This window comes from Lagenorhynchus albirostris, chromosome 5 (assembly GCF_949774975.1).
Source record: "Lagenorhynchus albirostris chromosome 5, mLagAlb1.1, whole genome shotgun sequence".
Lineage (NCBI taxonomy): Eukaryota > Metazoa > Chordata > Mammalia > Artiodactyla > Delphinidae > Lagenorhynchus > Lagenorhynchus albirostris.
Genome location: NC_083099.1, coordinates 54,543,930 through 54,565,380, shown reverse-complemented (window position 1 = coordinate 54,565,380; position 21,451 = coordinate 54,543,930). Strand labels below are relative to the sequence as shown.

The window sequence follows — 21,451 nt, the reverse complement described above, 5'->3', positions numbered from 1 at the left end:
AGCAGCAAGAGAACACAATTTGTTACATACAAGGAAAATCCCACAGCAATATCTGCAGATTTTTCAGCAGGAACCTTACAGGCCAGAAAGGAGTGGCACGACATATCCATCATGTGGAAAGGAAATATCCTCTAACCCAGAATTCTCTACCCAGCAAAGTTATCATTCAGAATTAAAGGAGAGATCAACGCTTTCCTCTGATCTCTAAAGGAATTCATCACCACTAAACTGGCCCTGAAAGAAATATTAAAGGGATTTCTTTAAGCTGAAAAGAAATGGCATTAGTTAATAATAAGAAAATATACTAAAGAAAAAAATCTTATTGGAAAACATAAATATACAATAAAGGTAGTAAAAAAATCACATAAAGCAAACATAAAGATCACAAGGAAAAAAACAGTAAAATTTACTAATATTATAATACTTAGTTAAGGAATGCATAAAATAAAATGATGTAAAATGTATCATCAAAAATATAAAATGTGTGTGTGTGGTGGGTGGAAGTAAAAAGACAAAATTTTGGAATGTGTTCAAATTTAAGTAGCTACCAACGTAAAACAGGCAACACTCAAAAATGTTATATGTGAACCTCACAGAAACCACAAGGAAAAAATATATAGTAAATACACAAAGGAAAACAAGAAAGAAATCTAAGTATAACACTAAAGAAAACCACCAATACACAAGGAAAGAGATAAAAAGAAAGAGAAAAAAACATAAAACAGCAAAATGGCAATAAGTACATACCCATCAATAATTACTTTAAATGTAAATAAACTAAAGCAGCCAATCAAAAGACAGAGTGTCAGAATGGATAAAAAAACAAGACCCATTTATTTACCGCCTATAAGAGACTCATTTCATAAGAAAGGACACACACAGAGAGAAAGTGAAGGAATGGAAAAATATATTCCATGCAAATGGAAATGAAAAGAAAGCTGGAGTAGCTATACTCATATTAGACAAAAATAGACTTTAAAACAAAGACTGTAAGAAAAGACAAAGAAGAGTATTACATGATGATAAACAGGTCAATCCAGCAGGAAGATACAACATTTATAAATGTATATGCACCCAACAGAGGAGCACCAAGATATAAAAGCAAATATTAATTTAATATTTGCTTAAAAGGAGACTTAAAAGGAGAATTTGAAAGCAATGCAATAATAGTAGGGGACTTTAACACCCTACTTACATCAGTGGATACACCATTCAGACAAAAAAATCAATAAGGAAACATCAAATTTAAACAACACATTGGACCAGAGGGACTTAATAGCTATAGAGCATTCCATCCAAAAGCAGGAGAATATGCATTCTTCTTAAGTACACATGAAACATTTTCCTGGATAGATCACATGTTAGGTCGCAAAATGAGTCTCAATAAATTCAAGAAAAATCTTCTCCAACCACAATGGTATGAAACTAGAAATCTTTCATGAGAGAAAAAAAAAAAACCCAAAAAAATGTGGAGATTAAAAATATGTTACTGAACAACCAAGGGGTCTTTGGAGAAATCAAAAAAATACCTACAGACAAATGAAAACAGAAATATGACATAACCAAATCTATGGGATGCAGCAAAAATTGTTCTAAGAGGGAAGTTCATAATAATGAAACAACAACAAAAAAATCCCAAATAAACAATCTAACTTTACACCTAAAGGATCTAGAAAAAGAAGACTGAGTGAAGACCACAATTAGCAGAAGGAAGGGAATAATAAAGATCAGATGGAAATAAATGAAAGCGAGACTAAAAAAAAATAGGAAAGATAAATGAAACTAAGAGCTGGTAATTTGAAATGATAAATTCAACAAAACTTTAGCTAGACTAACCAAGAGAAAAAGAGAGGACTCAAATAAATAAAATCATACATGAAAGAGAAGTTACAAATGTAACCACATAAATATGAAGGATCAAATGAGACTACTACAAATAATTATATGCCAACAGTGTGACAACCTAAAAGAAATGGATAAATTCCTAGAAACATAAAATCTTCCAAGACTGAATCATGAAGAAATAGAAAATCTGAACAGAGCAATTACTAGTAAGGAGATTGAAACAGGAATCAAAAATCTCACAACAAACAAAAGCCGAGGACCAGATGGCTTCACTGGCAAACTCCACAAAACACCCAAAGAAGATTTAATACCTATTCTTCTCTCAAAGTTGACACAAAATGTTCACAGATGACTTAATACTTTTCTTCCAAAAAAATTGAGGACTAGGGAAACCTTCCAAAGCACTTTACAAAGCCAGCATTACCCTGATATTAAAACCAGACAAGGACACCACAAAAAAAGAAATTTGCATGCCACTATCACTAATAACCACAGATACAAACCTCAATGAACTATTAGCAAATAAAATCCAACAATACATTAAAAATTGTACATCATGATCAAGTGTGATTTATTCCAGGGAAGTAAGGATGATTCAACATCTATAAAACAATCCATGTGATACATCCCATTAACAAAATGAAGGATCAAAATCATATGATCATCTCAACAGATGCAGAAAAAGCATTTGACAAAATACAACCCTCATTTAACTGTCAATAAAGTGGGTATAGAGGGAATATACCTCAACATAGTAAAGGCCATATATGACAATTTCACAGATAATAACATACTCAATGATGAAAAACTGACAGCTTTTCCTCTAAAATCAGGAATAAGACAAGGATGCCCACTCTTGCCACTTTTATTCAACATAGTATTGAAACTCCTAGCCACAGCAATTAGGCAAAAAAAGAAATAAAAGACACTCAAATCTGGACACAGAAATAAAACTGTCACTATTTGCAGATGACATTATATTATATATAGAAAACCCTGAATACCCCACCAAAAAGATGTGAGAACTAATAAATAAATTCAGTAAAGCTACAGGATACAAAATCAATATACAGAAATCTGTGGCGTTTCTATACACTAATAACAAACTATCAGAAAGAGAAGTTAACAATCCCATTTACAATTACATCAAAAGAATAAAATAACTAGGAATAAATTTAACCAAGTAGGTGAAGTATTTGCACAGTGAAAACTATAAGACACTGATGAAACAAAAAGACATATAAATGAAAAAATATTCTGTGCTCATGGATTGGAATAATTAATATTGTTAAGACGTCCATATTACATAAAGCAATCTACAGCTTCAATGCAATTTCTATCAAAATTCCAATGACTTATTTCACAGAAATAGAACAAATTAAAATTTCCATGAAACACAAAAAACTCTGAATAGCCAAAACAAACTTGAGAAAGAAGGACAAAACTGGAGGTATCATGCGTCCTGATTTCGAACTATACTACCAAGCTATGGCAGTCAAAATAGTACGGTACTGGCAAAAATACATACACAGACATCAATGGAACAAAACTGAGAACCTAGAAATAAACCCATACATATATGGACAATTAAGTTACAACAAAGGAGCAAAGAACATACAATGGGGAAAGGATAGTCTCTTTCATAAATGGTGTTGGGAAAACTGAACACCCACATGCAGAAGAATGAAACTAGACCACTTCTTACACCATACACAAAAATTAACTCAAAATGCATTAAGGATTTGAATGTAAGACCTGAAACCATACAATTCCTTAGAGAAAATGTTGGTGGTAATCTCATTGACATCAGTCTTAACAAATATTTTTTTGTGGATCTGACTCTAAAAGCAAAGGAAACAAAAGCAAAAATAAACAAATGGGACAATGTTAAACTAAAAAGATACTGCATGTGAAGGAAACCATCATCAAAATGAAAAGGCAACCTACTGAATGAGAGAAGATTTTTGCAAACCATATATCTGACAAGGGGTTAATATCCAAAATATATAAAGGACCCATACAACACAACAATAAAAAACTAAACAAACCAATTCAAAAAATGGGCAGAGAGTCTGAATAGACATTTTTCCAAAGAAGACGTACATAATATTAGAAGATGCTGGGATAAAGATATAAGGATTCTATACATACTATATTTGCAACATTTTTGTGAGTTGAAATTGTTTCGAAATAAAAAAAATTAATTAAAAAAAACATTCTGAGATTCTCAAGACACTGGCCAGCACTTTGCTAGATATGACTGAATTCTACTTTTATTAAATGACCTGAGCCAAAAATATATAAAGAGTAACTGTTGCCAACGGGGCAACTTACCACTTAAGCAGAGTATTCATAAAGTATCTGCTTTTCAGTAGCATTGCAGACCACTGATTTACCATACAGAGTTAGCTGCCACGTACAACCTCCTGATGCTGAGGCATTACAACCCAAGGCAATTAGAGCATTTGCAAATGAGAGAGCTCAACTGATATTTTTGGTGATGCCTGAGAATTGTAGATGGATACCTACTAATTTTAATTTCAAAATTGTAATTACGAGAGAGCGGAATGTACAAAGTACAGATTCTTACATGGATTATTAAAGGGGTACTTTAAAAGACAAAGCAGTACTCAGTAGAGCAACAAAATTCATAAATTATAGTCATATTTGACTGAGTTTACTTCCTTCTTGGAAAAAGTTATTAATTGATTGGTAATATTAATATATATAAAGGACAGTTAGACTTAAGTAAGATATTATTAGTCTTTTATAATATCTTGTTGAAAACAAGGAAAAATATTGATGGAACACATGGATAATTACATGAACTTTTGTTAGCTTAATTCCTGACTGAAGTATCATGGTTAATGGGTTAGTATCACAATGAAAGGAGGTCCAAAGAGCTTCTCCTCTGCCAAGTCTGTTTAAAAAGAATATTTGTCAATGACACATTAGACTGAGAATCAATGGTACAGTGAGCACCTGCCAAAATCACAGTTGTTTTTATCTTTGCCACATGATTCCCACTATAATGAACACAGCTTGCTGGGAAAGAAAAGGATGTTTGATGCAAAATGACCATGTCTATGTTGCCAGTGGCTAGACAAACCAATGAGATCCCTTCTTTTAGGGAGCCAGACAATTTGTGTCAACTCCATTCCTTTCCAGCATCATTTCCCAATGTTTTAGTCACCTGACTTGAGCATGTGTACCCCTCGACTCTGGACTTAAAGTTGTAACAACTCCAAAGCAGCAGACATTTCATACTTCTAGGTATGTGCACGTGCTTTGCACCTACATAGCGTACTCGTCCCACATGGTGTTAATTTATCTTATCAGTCAATCAATAATAACACATAAAATGTTTTCTCTTGTTATTGAGACAAAAATGTATTGCAGGCTTTTTAGCAAGTTTTATTCCAACAAATGGGTAGTCTACAATTTTGGGAAGATAAAACATTCACTTTTAAAAATATGGAGTGCTAAGAATTCTTCAACTTTACTATCCTTTGATTACTTTAGGTAGAGTGTACTTATAAATTACAACCTTGTAGTGTTTACAAGAATAATAAAAGATTAATAATGAACTTACCAATACTTGGATAACCAGGTGTAGAAGGGTCTCCTCCTGGATTCAGTGACACCATAAAGGTATCATAGCTAAGAGTTGCAGTCTTTGGTAAATCACAAGGATCAATATACAGAAGAACACCTCCAAATCCAGCCTTTTCCAATAAGGAAAGCTAAAAGAGGAGAACAAATTATTAAAAATGTCCTCATATACATTTTTAGTTCATATATGGACACTTCATAAATGTCACTACAATTAGATGACTCCTTTTTCTGTTATTGTTTTCTTTTAAAATAAGTAGAAACTTCCGATTTTCTCATTATCAAAGCCCAGACAGAGTTATCCTACTGGCCTCTTCCTTTTTCCTCTGTTCAACAATATTTAAGCTGCATTCTTATAATGTTTATATTTGATTTCAGTTGTCTGCATTTGGAATTTCTTCATTTTTTAATTGTCCAAGTAGATTTGGAAGTTTTCACTTTCATGAGATTAACAAAAAAATCTACCACAGACAAAGTTCCATCGTAAAAGGAGAGCTGTTCTGACCATTATTATATTCTTCCCTAGAGCAGAAGACATCCAACAGCATTTTGATTTATTTTCTCCAAGGCTGAGACTGCCACACCAGTTGTTAAAATGTTGAAATCTTTCACATGGTTTGGCAAACAGCCACTGTCCCGAAGCTCCTGAGGGCCCCCACTAGTCACTCTGGTCTCTGCCCTGGATGTCCCAGTCAGACCTCTAAGATAGAGCAACTAATGGGTATATACACAACAAAGTAGTGGGCCTCCTTCTAAATGGTCAGTTCCTGCTTTGTCTCTGTCATTAAATACTTTGAAAATATCCCAATTACCTCTATGAACATACTTAATGCAAAGGTTCCGCTCTGTTCTTAAGTACACAATAGAGAAGTATGATGGGGCAGATGAACTTGACATCCCAGGTTCTCTTTGTTTTAACTTATTAAATTAATTTTGGTGGGTAAAGATCTTATTCATCTTAGTGTGACTTACATGATTGATATAAGTCACAATCTTGATATAAGTATGCTATGTTAATTGCATCTTTTCAACTCCTTTAAAACTGTTCTGTTTCCATTTTTAAACAAGTAATGAACAAGTATGGATTTTTATAATAAGAAAAAAAAAAACCCAACATTGAGAACCTAAGCTAAGTATAATGGACTCACATGTATACCTTCTATAAGAAACCACTCTGATCAGACTTCTTTTTTTTCCCCATCAATGTCTTAATGAAGATAGGGAAAAAATTCAGGGAGAGAGGAGGAATGAGAGAGAAAAAGAGAGAAAATAATATGTGAATAAAGGGCGAGATTTAAGACTGATGCTCCAAATGCAGGACTGAAGTCCTTAGGGAGGATTTCTAATGTTTGGATGCTAAAATTGCTATTCTCAAAAAGAATGATCAATGGAATGATTTTCAATGTTCTGCTTACTATAGGAGAATATATCAAGAAAAAAAATGAACTTCTCTAGAAAGCAATTTTTTAAATATTAAAAATTTCTTTTTTTATTACTAAAGCAATTTGTGATCATTAGCGAGAAAGATATACATGTCAACAAAACAAAGCAAAACAAAAAAGCAAAAGGCAATCCCATTATCTTACCTGTCAAGAGGTTGCAAATGTTAACATGTTGGTGTTTCTAGATCCTTTTACTGGGGCTTATGCACATTCACACATATATTTACAAATAAATCTATGATAAATACTATTTTGCAATCTTTATTTTTCACTTAACAGTATATACTAAACATTTGTCCATGTTGATAAGTATACTTTTGTATCATTTTAATAGCTGTATACTGTGTATGAGTGATACAAATAATATTATATAAAAAGGCCATCAAATGTTATGTAACCAACCCCTGACTGTTAATCAAATTATTCAAAAATTTTTTACATTACATTGGAACAAAATTCCTTATATCTAAATCATTGCACAAATATCTATTTTAATCAAGTGTAGTTTCACAGGTCGAATTTCTAAGTCAAAGTATTCCTGTTCTTATGATTTTCCATTTAGAAAAGCTATAAAAAGTTATATTCTTACCTGTAGTATATGTATTTGTTTCCCCTCATTATCACCAACATTGAATATTATTACTTTTCAAAAGATATTTGTCAATCTGGCCAAAATTTATTTCTCCAAAGATCTTTAATTATTAATGAAGTTAAATTTATTTTTGCTTGTGATTTTGGCAACTGTATATTTTCTTCTGAGAATTACCTGCTTGTGAAAAACTATTTTTACAATTCCTGGGCCATGTATCCATTTGTAACTATATAATGGGTGTTGCTGTTATGCAGGTAATATGCTGGCATTGGGATATGAAGGTAAGTAGGACAAGGTCTTTGCTCGTAGGAAGTTAAGTTTACCAGCGGAATGACGAACAGTTTTCAATTTGAGTACTAACTCCAATTAACTGACAATGAATGGACGCCGGGAGAAGGATTGTGAGGCTAGATTCAGGGTCAGTGGAAAGTGAATCTATGAGAGATCACTGCTTTGGACAAAGAAAGGGAAGTGATAACCAACAATTTTTTTTTTTAATGTGCTGATACTGCTTTAGTGGAAGTCGAAATAGCTTCAAAAGTATCTTCTAAAAAGGTAAATATGATAATTTAATGTTTATGAAACCTAGTGGTTAAATTTATCCTAGTCAAAAATAAAATGCTAAAGTTGCATATTTTGTCTCTTCTGATTATATTTGGAAATATGCTGAGATCCCTTTTATAAGGAATATGTACCATGGTATGTTTCTATACCTAACTTGTCACTTCTGATTATATTTGGAAATATGTTGAGATCCCTTTTATAAGGAATATGTACCATGATATGTTTCTATACCTAACGGCTGATAATGAAGCAATGTGGTTTAATAGAATACCATCTTTGGCCAGACTTGATTACCTCCCTACACCTCATAAGAGACAGCTTTAGATGCGAGCTGACCCCCTCTACCCGTCCTCTGCCTATAACAGTTGGACCTGAGGTGGACACCTCTTCAACATTGTCAAATCTGGTTCCTGATGCCACCCCACACTGACCATCATAGAGCTCTTAAATAAGTAGTTTAATTCAGTGACTTAATTTCAGGAATTGTCTATTGCCAATGACACTGGCAACAGAAGAAACTGCTTACATGACATCAAATTTTAAAAATGTTCCTTTACATTGTTAACATTGCATTTTGAACTTGATGAGGTGAAGGTTGCCTAAAATGCTCAAAAGACCTTGTGTTCTGGTGAGATTACATTTTTTTAAATACTTCCAAAGGCAAGCCAAGGCCAAAAGAATGAAACCAGCTGTCCTTGGGCTGTCTGATTGCAGACTGTCCCTGGGTACACAGGTGAAAGTTATTAGCTCTGCCTAGGCCCTCTTACAGCTTGAGACCTAGATTGACGATTATACTAGGGGTCTAATACATGAAAAGAGATGGCAAGTGTAAGGCCAGATTCCCTATATTAAACTTCAACTGTCCTTTGCTTCTCTTTCTCAAGTATATATATGATAAGTTTGGGGTTCTTTGTCATACTTACCACCTTGTAAACTAAGACAACATTTGATACAAGTAGGACCAATCAGGACTTGGAATGGAGACACCAAAAATGAGTCAGGCAGACGGTGTTGGGCCTGAGTGTTGTGTGCTCACGGAGAAGCAGGCCACAGCCACTGGCTAGTGTGGTGCACTGACCCACAAGGCTGTATTGCCCTGGAGGGGCACCATTTCCTAATTCACACAAAGCACCATATGAGCAACTGGCTTCTCTGTTCAGAATCAATTTTCTGACATGTGCAAACTAGTCTTTTCAGAATGTAGAAACCATGAGCCTTGCCAAGGAAAGTGGCAACTAAAAAGGAGTGGGAATTCAGAGGAAACAAAGATGAGGATGGGCAAGAGAGGGAATGGCACGTACAGACCTCAGGTCCAGCTGTGTGCCTTTCACTTGTATTGGGTGAGATTCTCCTCCCTTTCTCTGAGGGTGCTTCAGTTATTTGCAAATAAATCAATCCATAACCAAGACAAATGAAAAAGCATGAGACTTTTCATTTGATGGTACTGGATTTTGGTACCAACCCTGACACTAAATAGCTATGTGACAACTCATATAGTTTTTCCAGGTCTTTGTTTCACCATCCATAAAATGCAAGGATTGAACAACATTAGTCTCAAAGACCCATTCTGTTCTCAATTAAAAACACATGTAGTCTAATTCTATGATTTTAAAATTGTTTAAGGAGACATTTATTGTACTTTTAAATATATTGTCACACGTGAAATTTGCTTTTAAACTATTGGCAGGGATACCCTCCCCCAAAATAACACACTTTCTATGATTAATAAAGATTTTTCAGGTAGTTTTTATGATATGATTTCATATAATATATAGTATGAATATTTTAATTTTGCATTAAACTTCTGTTAGGGACAGAATATAGGGGAAACAAAAACACTTAGAATCTGTACATTGAAACTATTCTGAGTTACTGAATTGATTCTTCCTTTTCAGTATAAATTCAGTACTAATTTAAATATAGTACACTGTGAAGTGTTAATTTCATCTTTCAAAACTATTTTACAGTGTTTATACCCCAAAACATATATGACAATTGTAATAAATCATGCAGTTAAATGAATAATATTTCAATGCAGCTATCAACCTTCTGTCTAAATTGGAAATATTTCTACTCTACTCTAAAAAGTACTTCAACTAATATTTTATTTCTAGGAGAGAAGTTAAATATTGCATAAATTTACTGACTATGTTTATTCAAAATGTCCACCAGTGATAATTACTAGTCTCCACATATCTAAGGATTGCTCCTCCTCTTCAAAAAAATCATATTGTTTCCATGAACATAGGAACCATTAAAATAAACCAGCATCCTACTCACATGCCTCCCACCCTCTTTTGTTTAACTCAAAGAACCACTAAGTGCTGAGCCAACATGATTCTTAAGTTTTTATGGGTGCTAAAATCTCAATAGGCATGAGGTATCTGAGATAGATGCTAGACTAGTAACCAAGAAATGGTCCTTAGTAACCCCGAGACACTTTTCTGTTTCTATACAGAGTCAGTCAACTCCCTTCAAGCTATGTCATGGCTTCTCATCACCTGAAACACTTCTAATGCCCCCAGTCTCCAAAGTGACATTTTATTAGTATTATTTTTTATCCTCAGTAATTAAAAAGGATTTGATGGATAACTTTAATGGCACTCGATTATGACCTGCTTGAAGACAGTAACCTTATACCTTCATTTTATATCCCTAGTGCCTAGTATAGTGCCTGGCAACAAATGATTTTTCTATTGTTGGGTTAATGAATAAACTAGTGTATGTACCAATGAATGAATGAATGAATGAAAAACATAGTGTATACAGGTACAAGTGTATTACATGAATGTTATTTTGCTCTACTGTTCACCTCCCCTGGCTGGAAAACTTATTCAATAAATTCTTTTGTGACATCTTACATGTGTTCATTAGAACGTGAGATAAGTATTAAGCCAGCTTGTTTCTGAAATAAAAATAAACATGTTCAACTAAGTGTGTTGTCTTTTTATACTTCTGTAAAAATACATAATAAAATAGGTCTATTTTGTTTTGATTTTTGTTTTATTTTGTTTTGTATGATGTTTTGTTATCTAAGGATAGCGATAAAAAGCAGAAACTAGCCCCCAGGGATTTGAACATGTGGATTTGTCTTATTGACAGGGTCTTGGAGGTAAAATGTCTTTGACCAAGAAATATGATCTCATATTTCTTGCTGTGAACCATATTAATATATTTTTCCTTGTGTATAGTATATAAAGCTATCTGTTGCCAAATAACCACCTCTGAAATAAATGGTACTACCAATCCGTGGGCAGGACACAACAATCTTACTGAACAAACCTTACAAAATGAAAAGCTCCTTGGGAATTACTCATTCAGGGGTAGTAGTCTGGCACCTGAAAATGGTCCAACATAGGTTTATATTCCCATTGCCTTGGACAGACAGCATATGTGAACTGGGTGGCTGCATGGTATTCAGATATTCAGGAAACAATCATTTAAGGAAAAATCAAAGCCAGGGACAGTAAAAGAGAAAGGACCCTTCTCTGATTCCTACCACTTAACTTCTGTACTTAACTGGCATCTACTCTTACTTTCAACCCAAATGCCTTTCCTGTTCCAGGAGGATGCTGTTGCTATTGTCATTTAGACAATCCACTCCTTCAGTGTCCAACAAGGGAATACTGGCTGAATTCCACAGTTAGGCTCTAATCCATTTACAGATGCTCCCAAGTTGTTGACTCACCCTTTTGAACCCACTGAATGTGAGCCTTGCTCTTTATTTTCACTGGTCACAATGCAGGAGATCCCTGAACTACCACCTGATATCAAGAACCAAAGGAGAAAGCTTGTGGTTTTCTCTGTAATTTAGTCTCATCAAAACATTGGCTCAGTATTAGAACCATTCCTCTGGCCTCCGTAGCCTAGAAAAGTTTCCTGAGCCTTCATGTGGAAAACGAGAACAAATATAACGTAATGAGACAAACTTGATTTTACAGATAAAATTAAGGCCTATTGTTATGGGCTGAGTTGTGTCTCCCTAAGATTCATAAGTTTAAGTCCTAACACCCAGCACACCTCAGAATGTGACTACATTTGAAAATAGGGTCTTTAAAGAGGTAACTAAGGTTAAATGAGGTCATATGGGTAGGCTCTAATCCAATGCAACTAGTGTCCTTATAAGAAGAGGGAAAGACATCAGAGGTCTGTGTACATACAGAAAAATCACATGAGAACACAGCAAGAAGGTGGCGATCAGCAAGCCAAGAAGAGAGGCCTCAGGAGAAACTGAACCTGTCAACACCTTCATCTTAAATTTTCAGCTTCCAGAACTATGAGAAAATAAATCTGTGTTTAAGCCACCCAGCCTGGAGTATTTTGTTATAGAAGCCCTAACAAATTAATACATTCATATATGATAAATATCTGTCAAACTTTATATAAAGATTCAGGAAAATCATGTGATTAGAATCTAGGTCTTCTGAGCCATCTTCAGGCCAAATCAAGTATTAATTGTACATCTACTATAAACCAGATACTGTCTCACAAGTTATTTGCTGATTTTTATTCAAAGCATTTGATATAAGTCATTTCAATTCCCATTATATAGTTGCTGAAATTGTGATTAAGGAAGGTGAAGAGCTTGACCTGGGGTCAGAGCTAATAAGTGGTAATGCCAGGGATCAAACAAGAGTTTTCTGAATTCAAGCCTAGTGATCTTTCCACTAAAGCACACCTTTTCTTTAAATTATACATCCATCCTTTACAAAGACAAATAGACTAGCCAAAGGGTGAATTTATAAAACACATCAGATGCTTCTTGCTGTGATCTGCTTTCTGAGAAGATACTAAAATCAATACTGTGTGAATTGTATGACTGTTTATTTAGAATGCTAAGAAGACCTGGATTTTTACAAAGTGCCATAATGGGAATTAATATGGATTAAAACAACAGAATGTGGACATTTTAGATTGAAGATTCATGGCTATAATAACAGAAAAATAACAGAAAAATAAAAATACACTTTTAAAAACCATGAACTAACATTTCATAGTACATTCTTACTCACTTAAATTAAATAGTTCTGGAACATGTGAAAAATAAAAACATTGAACACAATATGTGATCATTTCTTAAGCAGATATTTTGACTTCAGGGCTCAAATTTTATGTTGTTCTTTCTTCTTGAAATTGTTTTCCTTATTAATAGGTTTGTTGTTTGGTCCTTTAATTATGTATTGTATCATTAGGATGCCATTAAAGAGATTTGTAAGATTCCTGTTTGCTTTGTTATATTTTGTTATATTTTGGAAGTAAACTCATCTTTCTTTTTTTTTTTTTTAAAAAAAGACTATTATGGTGAGGAATATTCACTGTAATCAGACTGAGTATATCTGAGGCATAATCACAGCATTCTTTTTTTATTTCACTGAACACCTTTACTTGGATTTTAAATTGCTTTACTTGATGTATCCAAAGTTATTTAAATAATTATAGTAAGATTAATAAGAAGCAATGACCCTCTGCTTTTGTAAAGAAAAAACCTGAAGTTATTCAGGAAGTTAAGCCTGTTGTCAGAGTTCTAAAAAGAGTCCTCAACTTTTGTCACTAGATTACAGGGGAGGGAAAGAAGGAGGGAAGAAGGGAGGGAAGGAAAGAAGGAAGGGAGGAAGGGAGGGAGGGAGGGAAGGTGTCCTATTTTATAAGGTATTCTCATGCATATATTTTTGTGCTTTAAACTAATATCTCATTGTGGCCTATGGGATTATTCTTATTTCACAAATGTAATCATGGGATAAAGATGGTTTTATCAAGATCACATAGTTAATCACAGATTTCAGACTAAACGAATGTGTCCTCATAGTTTATTTTCCTGTGCTTCTCCCATTAAACCATATTGCTTTCAAATAATGAAAAAAATTGTGACTCTGCATTTTTTTGTTTTTTAAAGTTCATATTACATATTTGACAGCCTTTGCAATGTCTGCTGCATGGAAGAAGTCTAAATATTTAAAAAAACATCTTTTCAAATATGATGTTATTTTTCCAACTATAGCTTCAAAATATTGAGGAGAATGCTATAATTTATTTTCCCATTCCTCATTTTTCCTATCCATTGTGGATCCACCTATGCAGTATAGATCCATTGCTCCAGGTTCTAGGTTGAGAATATAGTGACAGAGTGGGGACCAGCAAGCATTAACCTAAATTGTTTTATTTTTAGTGAGAGGAAACACAGTGGCCTGGGGTATTTTCATTTGCATAGGTGGTTCATGAACTGAAAACACTAAAGGGTATTTGTCTTTATCAATTTCTCTAACATGATTTCATTACTGATAGCGAATATTAAGAAAAAAATATACAATTGTTACTAGTAAATATGTTGCTGATATTACCAACTGCGTGTACATCTCTTTCCCTTTGTAGACGTGCTGTTGCTTTTCATGTTCAAAAGGAATGGAAAAGAATACTAACACTATATATATTTAGAAATGAAGTCATAAAGACATAAGCTTCTGACTTACAAACTTAATATTTTTTGTGCTTATATATGTAAATATATGAGAGAGGAAGAGACAGGCAGTGGAGAAAGAGAGCATAGTCTCACATAACCACATGCATGAATCTCTGAGATTATGCCATTTTCTAGCTGAATAACAAGATCAAGAAAAAAGTTAGAGCACTTCACATCATTTAGTCTTTGAAAATATACTATTTTTTTAAAAATTTAATATATGCTACAAATGCTCTTAACTAAGAGCATATTTAACTAAAGCCATAATGAATAGAGATAACCCCATGTATAATACATAATAAAGATAAAATATTTCTACAAGTGAATCTATATACAAAACAGAAACAGACTCAGACATAAAAAACAAACTTATGGTTACCAAAGGGGAGTGTGGGGGGGGGAGGGACAAATTAGGAGTATGTGATTGACAGATATGAACTATACATAAAATAGATAAGCAAGAAGGATTTACTGCATAGCACAGGGAATTATATTCAACATCTTGTAATAACCTACAATGGAAGGTAATAAAAAAACTTAATCATTATGTTGTATGCCTGGAACTAACACAATACTGTAAATCAACTATACTTCAATAAAAAATAAAATATTTCTAAAGATATCTCAGAAATTATTATGTTTACTGACAATCTTCTGATGTTTCAATGTGCTGATATTAATCACTATTTAATATTCTTATTTCTACTGCCTACAAAATTGCTTCTTTAACAGAAATATTAAACAGACCTCCCAATTTTCTTACACATAAAAAAAAACATTGGTGACTAGATGTATGTATGACATTCAATCTTTTCTAAATTTACAGCATTATGACTCATCATATAAAATTTTTAAAAACAAGTCAAGTTCTGGGAGTGTCATTCTTTAGCTAAAAATTTTATATGTATTTTCTCCAAGGTGGGTGGATGTGGAAGAGACACACAGGAGAAAATTAAATGAATATTAACATAAAAAAGACTATGTCAAATTACTTTTAAAAATTTACCATGGTAAAACTTCTAATCTTGCACTACCTGCAAGTGTTACATGATATCTGAAGCTGTTAGGAATACATCTGAATTTATTGATTTATTGTTCTGTAGCTTGGTTTGTAAGCAACATGGTGGATGAAAAGAATAGCAAGTCTTGAAGTGGACCAGCCATTAGGTGACGGATGCTGGGCATGCCACAGCCACAAAGTTCAATTTTCTCATCCATAAAAAGAGATGACATTTGCCCCGCCAATCACACAAAATGACTGGTAGATTCAAAGGAGGTAATATTTCTGAAGGATTTTGAGAGTGCAAAATGCTATATAATGTGTGAGGGTTTTTATTTTCTTTTGTTTTTCAAGGGAATGATAAGGAAGAAGAGAAGGTAGAGAATGAAGAAGGTTGATAATTGAGGGAATGCAATTTCTTTGCAATTGTCTGTGGTTAGAGAATGGTATCAGGGAAAAAACAAAAACAACTAGTTAATCTGAAAAAAAACATTTTTCTTGACATAAAAATGATGAGATTTCATGAATTTATTTCCAAAAGTAAATATTCATATAACTTTAAAATACTCCTCCACTGTCTATCACTTATTACCAGGCTGTTTTTTGTATGTTAGATTGGAGGAACCATGAATAAAAAATCCTAAAATACTCCAAGTCATAATTTTTTTCCAAACTGCAGTAGGCTTTTAAATTTTTTATAATCCCATTACTTAAAATAGTAGCTTATATCTTTAAATATTAGGATAATGATTATTACATTTTCCTTACCTATCAAGGAAACATTATTTTTGTTATCCAGTTATTTTTTTCTCCATTAAAAAGAAAAGGCAGTCTATTTCACAGAGACAATTTCTCAACCTCTCCTGAAATTAATTCATTTAATTATTCAAAACCTAAGATTTTAGTCAGGCATAGGATTTGTAACCAGATGTGAACAGCTGAAGGATGTTCTTACTCCAGGACAAGGTAAAGGATTACACATACATGGACATGGATTCTTTGTAGCTTCTTTTAGGAAGCAAACCTGATGCATACGTCTTGCAGATAATTTAATCAGAATAGAAATAACTTCCATATTATCCTTTCTAATGTCATTAATTAGAAAGATTTATACTTGTCAAACAAGGGTCAGAGTGCACATCTCTTGTCCATGCAGTTTATAGATCACCATTTGCTGTCTTTGCAATTCTGTCTGGCAGAAATTGACAATGTCTTCTTACAGTGAAAATCCGTCAGGGGTCACAGCCAGAGTTTCCATTTCCCTGGCCCTGGAAAGGCTTTTGATTTTCTTGAGAATCACTACTCCCTTTTGGGTAAAGAAAACATTATCTATATATTCAGTCAGATTTCAGATATTTTTAAAATAGATATCAAAGGTGCATCTGACTCTGAGTTACCTTTCAAAAACTATAATAACTGTTAAATCAACCTGTTACATTTTTCATTATCTTATATACAATATCTTATCTAAGAGTATAGTTCAAAGTGTTATTTCAATGGACTGTATCCCAGGTGACTGAGGTAACTATTGCAAACTTCCCCACTTCTTTCTCTCTCTTTTAGTACTATATTAAGATAAAATGATGGGCAGAGAACATGTCCAGTTTAATGCCTGAGTGCATGGAAAAAAACAAAGTTACTTTGGATGCAGTGTTCTCAACTAGCTCCAACATGATGAACAGCATTAAAATACCACTGAACAAAAAGACACAGAAAAGAAACAGGTGTGGAAAACTGGGAGAGAAAAAAACATTAGCACACTGGCCTTATGGTTCATTGCTTCTTTCCACATGGGTTCATCACAAGGGAACTTAAGTCTCTCTTCTCTTGTGAATGTTTTCCTATAGAGAAATATCTATCCCATATGAATACACCTATATTTTATTGAAGCAATATCTAAGCAAAAGTGATTTTTTAAGCCAACAAATCTACCTTCCTAGGCATTTCTAGAACCTTTACAAGCTATTGTGCACATCAAATAGGAGTAAATAATTACTTTGTTTTCTCTTTTAATTGAGTAAGTTTTGCTCATGTTGTGATAACAGATTTATTTGAAAGTGAATGTAATTTGTTATAGAAAGCAGCTTTTATAAATGGAAACTTCAACAGAATATGGTGAGATGTTTAAATATTAACCAGACATACTGCTCACTCTCTGCACTAAATTTCAGAAACTTACTACAAATTAAGTACATACTTTATTGCTGGATCTTGCTTACCAGTGGTAAGAAATCCACAATGTTTAATTCTAATTAAAAATGAAATTGAACTGCAATTCCCTGAAAACAAGGGCTGATCAGACTCAATAAGCTTTACTTAATTGAATTGCTTATAGACAAAGAAAAAAATGCTTACATTGTTAGCGAAATATATGCTTCCAAATCTTTTGCAATTCTATTATATTTTCTAATGTTCACAGCTGATTATATCCCATATATATGTTTCAAACTATTTAAGAGTCCAGGAATATACCACTTATCTTTATCTTTAGTATTCACATCTTCTATATGTATACTTACTAGGGCTGCACTGTAAATTACATACTTAAACATTTTTTCTTTAATTTTCAAAGAGATATAAAGAAAACTATTATTCTTCATTATATTTCTTAAATTGGATTAGTATTTTTAAGAAGGATTTTCCCAAATGCCTGACTAATATTATTTAATTATCACAACCACCACAGGAGACTTTTGAGATTACTCTCATAATTTTTATTATTTGTATTTGATTTTTGTTTCTTCAGCTTAAGAAAACTGTTTCTCTGTGAGGTGTGATTTTTCCTATGGTTATGAAGCTTGTAATAGTGAAAATAATAAGTGTTTTTAAACTAATAGGAACACTGAAAAAATAAACTGAACATGAATGAAAAGTATACTGGTGAGCAATAGCAGACCAAATGATTCCTTACTCCCCTCTCTTTGTGTTTTCAATTGTTTGAGATCACAATGGTCCCAACATATCTAAGCCCAGAAATGAAATGGCTTTATCTTCAGAAACAGTGTTCTTTGGATATGAGGTTGGATTAAGGAGCAATGATTCTAGAATAGTCCTAGACAATAACTCTATGTAGCTCTGGACATCTATGTAAGAAGAGACGTTGCAAAAATTGGAATTGCCCAGCAATGAAATAAACATGAAGACTTCATCAAGAGATAGAGTTTATGACAGAGAAATGTCCATCTGTCAAGGATTCATAGAAGTCACACTGGCACTGAGCAGAAGTTTATCTAAATCCATTTCTCTAAGAGTACGTGCCCTGTACAAGTCAAATAAATAAGACAAATGTGATAATACATGATAATATTTTGAAACAGGTGTATGCAAAATAGTATCACTGTCATAATTAATACTGCAGTATAATTTTTATTAGAAGATCTCAAAAATGTTTAAGAGAATAAAAAAATGTGTTCATGTAATAAAGTTGGATGAACACATTAAATCAGAAAATAGAAAAATAAAGTAAGATAAACAATGAACATTAAGGTAGAAGAAAAAATTAAACATAAATTTTTACCCTGAAAGGAAACAAATGAATTATCACACTAAATCAGATGTTTGAATTGAATCAAAGGGAATAATAACCTAGCAATATGTTTTTCTTTTTTCTTCTTTTACAAGAAACTTTCTTGAAACAAGACAAGATTGGAAAAAAGAAGATAATCAAATAGACATCTGGCCAACTAAAAAAGGCAGAAGAGGCAAATTCATATAAAACATCTAAAATTAAAAGTAATTTTAATTAAGATTTGGAAACGTGTATTTCTTTAACATCGTAAGCTTTTTTATTTGTTTATGAGAACTTCAATTACTTTGTTTCAGAAATAAATTAAGTAGATTAAAGAATAAAAAAAATACACTATAGAATGATAAAAATATCAAAGAAATAGATAAAGGATATGGCATAAATTTGAATGCACTAAACAACATAATGGCAAAATAAAAATACAGTATAAGACGTGCAAGATAGAACCCTACAAACAGAATTATATGAGAGATCTACCTCTTTCAGAATTGAAAAAATTCCAAAAGCCAAATATGTATGAATATACAGGAATTAAATAATTAATTACTGAACTTGAGATAGACAATTGCATTTCTCACAGAGCACACATCTACCCACCAATAATCATTTACATGAACTTTGTCAGAAAGAAAAGCTTTTAAAAATTCTAAAAGCTAGACTTTTATTCGCCATATATTTACCATACTCCAATCAATTTGAAATTAATAGTAAAACCATGAACAAAATTAATTTATTCCCAAATAACTATGGATCAGACAGCAAGTGAAAAGCACCTGGAGCACAATAAAAAGTAGAAAACATAATAATGAAACTTTTGGGATACAGTGGAAATTACATTCAGCAAAAAATTTATAGTTTATATGGTTTACCTAGGAACTTAGTTCTCATCTTAATAAATTAGAAGAAAAAACACAGGGAGGATCTTCAAGATGGCGGAGGAGTAATACGTGGAGATCACCTTCCCCCCCACAAATACATCAAAAATACACCTACATGTGCAATAACTCCTACAGGACACCTACTCAATGCTGGCAGAAGACCTCAGACTCCCCAAAAGGCAAGAAATTCCCCACGTACCTGGGTAGGGCAAAAGAAAACAGAAAAAATAGAGAAAAAAGAATAGGGATGGGACCTGCACCTCTGCGAGGAGCTGTGAAGGAGGAAACGTTTCCAAACACTATGAAGCCACTTCACTGGTGGAGATGGGGGGGTGGATGGGGGGGAAGTTTCAGAGCCATGGAGGAGAGCGCAGCAACAGGGGTGCAGACAGCAAAGCAGAGAGATTCCCACACAGAGGATCAGTACCGACCAGCAGTCACCAGCCTGAGACCTTGTCTGCTCACCCACTAGGGCAGGTGGGGGCTGGGAGCTGAGCCTCGGGTTTCGGAGGTCAGACCCCAGGGAGAGGACTGGGGTTGGCTGTGTGAACACAGCCTGAGGGGCCTCGTGCGCCACAGCTACCCGGGAGGGAGTATGGGGGAAATCTGGGACTGCCTAAGACTCAATAAACCATTGTTTCAGGGTGCACAAGGAAAGGAGATTCACTGCCTAAACGAGCTTCAGAGATGGGAGAGAGCTGCGGCTATAAGCTCAGACACCAGAGATGGGCATGAAATGCTAATGCTGCTGCTGCAGCCACCAAGAAGCCTGTGTGCGAGCACAGGTCACTATCCACACCTCCCTTCCCAGGAGTCTGTGCAGCCCGCCACTGCCAGGTTCCCGTGATCCATGGACAACTTTCCAGGAGAACACATGGTGTGCCTTAGGCTGTTGCAACATCACGCCAGCCTCTGCCACCACAGGCTCGCCCCACATTCCATACCCCTCCCACCCCTGGCCTCAGTGAGCCAGAGCTCCCTAATCAGCCACTCCTTTAACCCCCTCCTGTCTGGGCAAAGGACAGATGCCAGAGAGTGACTTACATGTAAGTAATGTGGCTGACAGGGTCTTGGTACTCCAGCTGGGAGTCAGGCCTGTGCCTCTGAGATGGGAGAGCCGAGTTCAGGACACTGGACCACCAGAGACCTCCTGGTCCCATGTAATATCAATCAGTGAGAGCTCTCCCAGAGATCTGGTCTCATTGCTAAGACCTAGCTCCACTCAACAACCAGCAAGCTCAAGTGCTCGACACCCCAGGCTAAACAACTAGGAAGAAAGGAACACAACCCCACCCATTAGCAGAGAGGCTGACTAAAATCATAATAAGCTCACAGACACCCCAAAATACACCACCAGACACAGTCCTGCCCACAAGAAGGACAAGATCCAGCCTCATCCACCAGAACACAGGCACCAGTCCCCTCCACCAGGAAGCCTACACAACCCACTGAACCAAACTTACCCACTGGGGGCAGACACCGAAAACAATGGGAACTATGAACCTGCAGCCTGGGAAAAGGAGACTCCAAGCACA

At 34.3% G+C, this 21,451-nt stretch overlaps 1 protein-coding gene across 1 annotated transcript in view; it reads right to left on the bottom strand.

Annotated features, from left to right (window-relative positions):
- The window catches only part of NAALADL2 (N-acetylated alpha-linked acidic dipeptidase like 2), a 950,604-nt gene that overhangs the window by 558,130 nt on the left and 371,023 nt on the right, over positions 1 to 21,451 (bottom strand). The window contains 1 exon segment of the mRNA XM_060149018.1: positions 5,438 to 5,588. Within this exon segment, the coding sequence (XP_060005001.1) occupies positions 5,438 to 5,588 (151 nt within the window).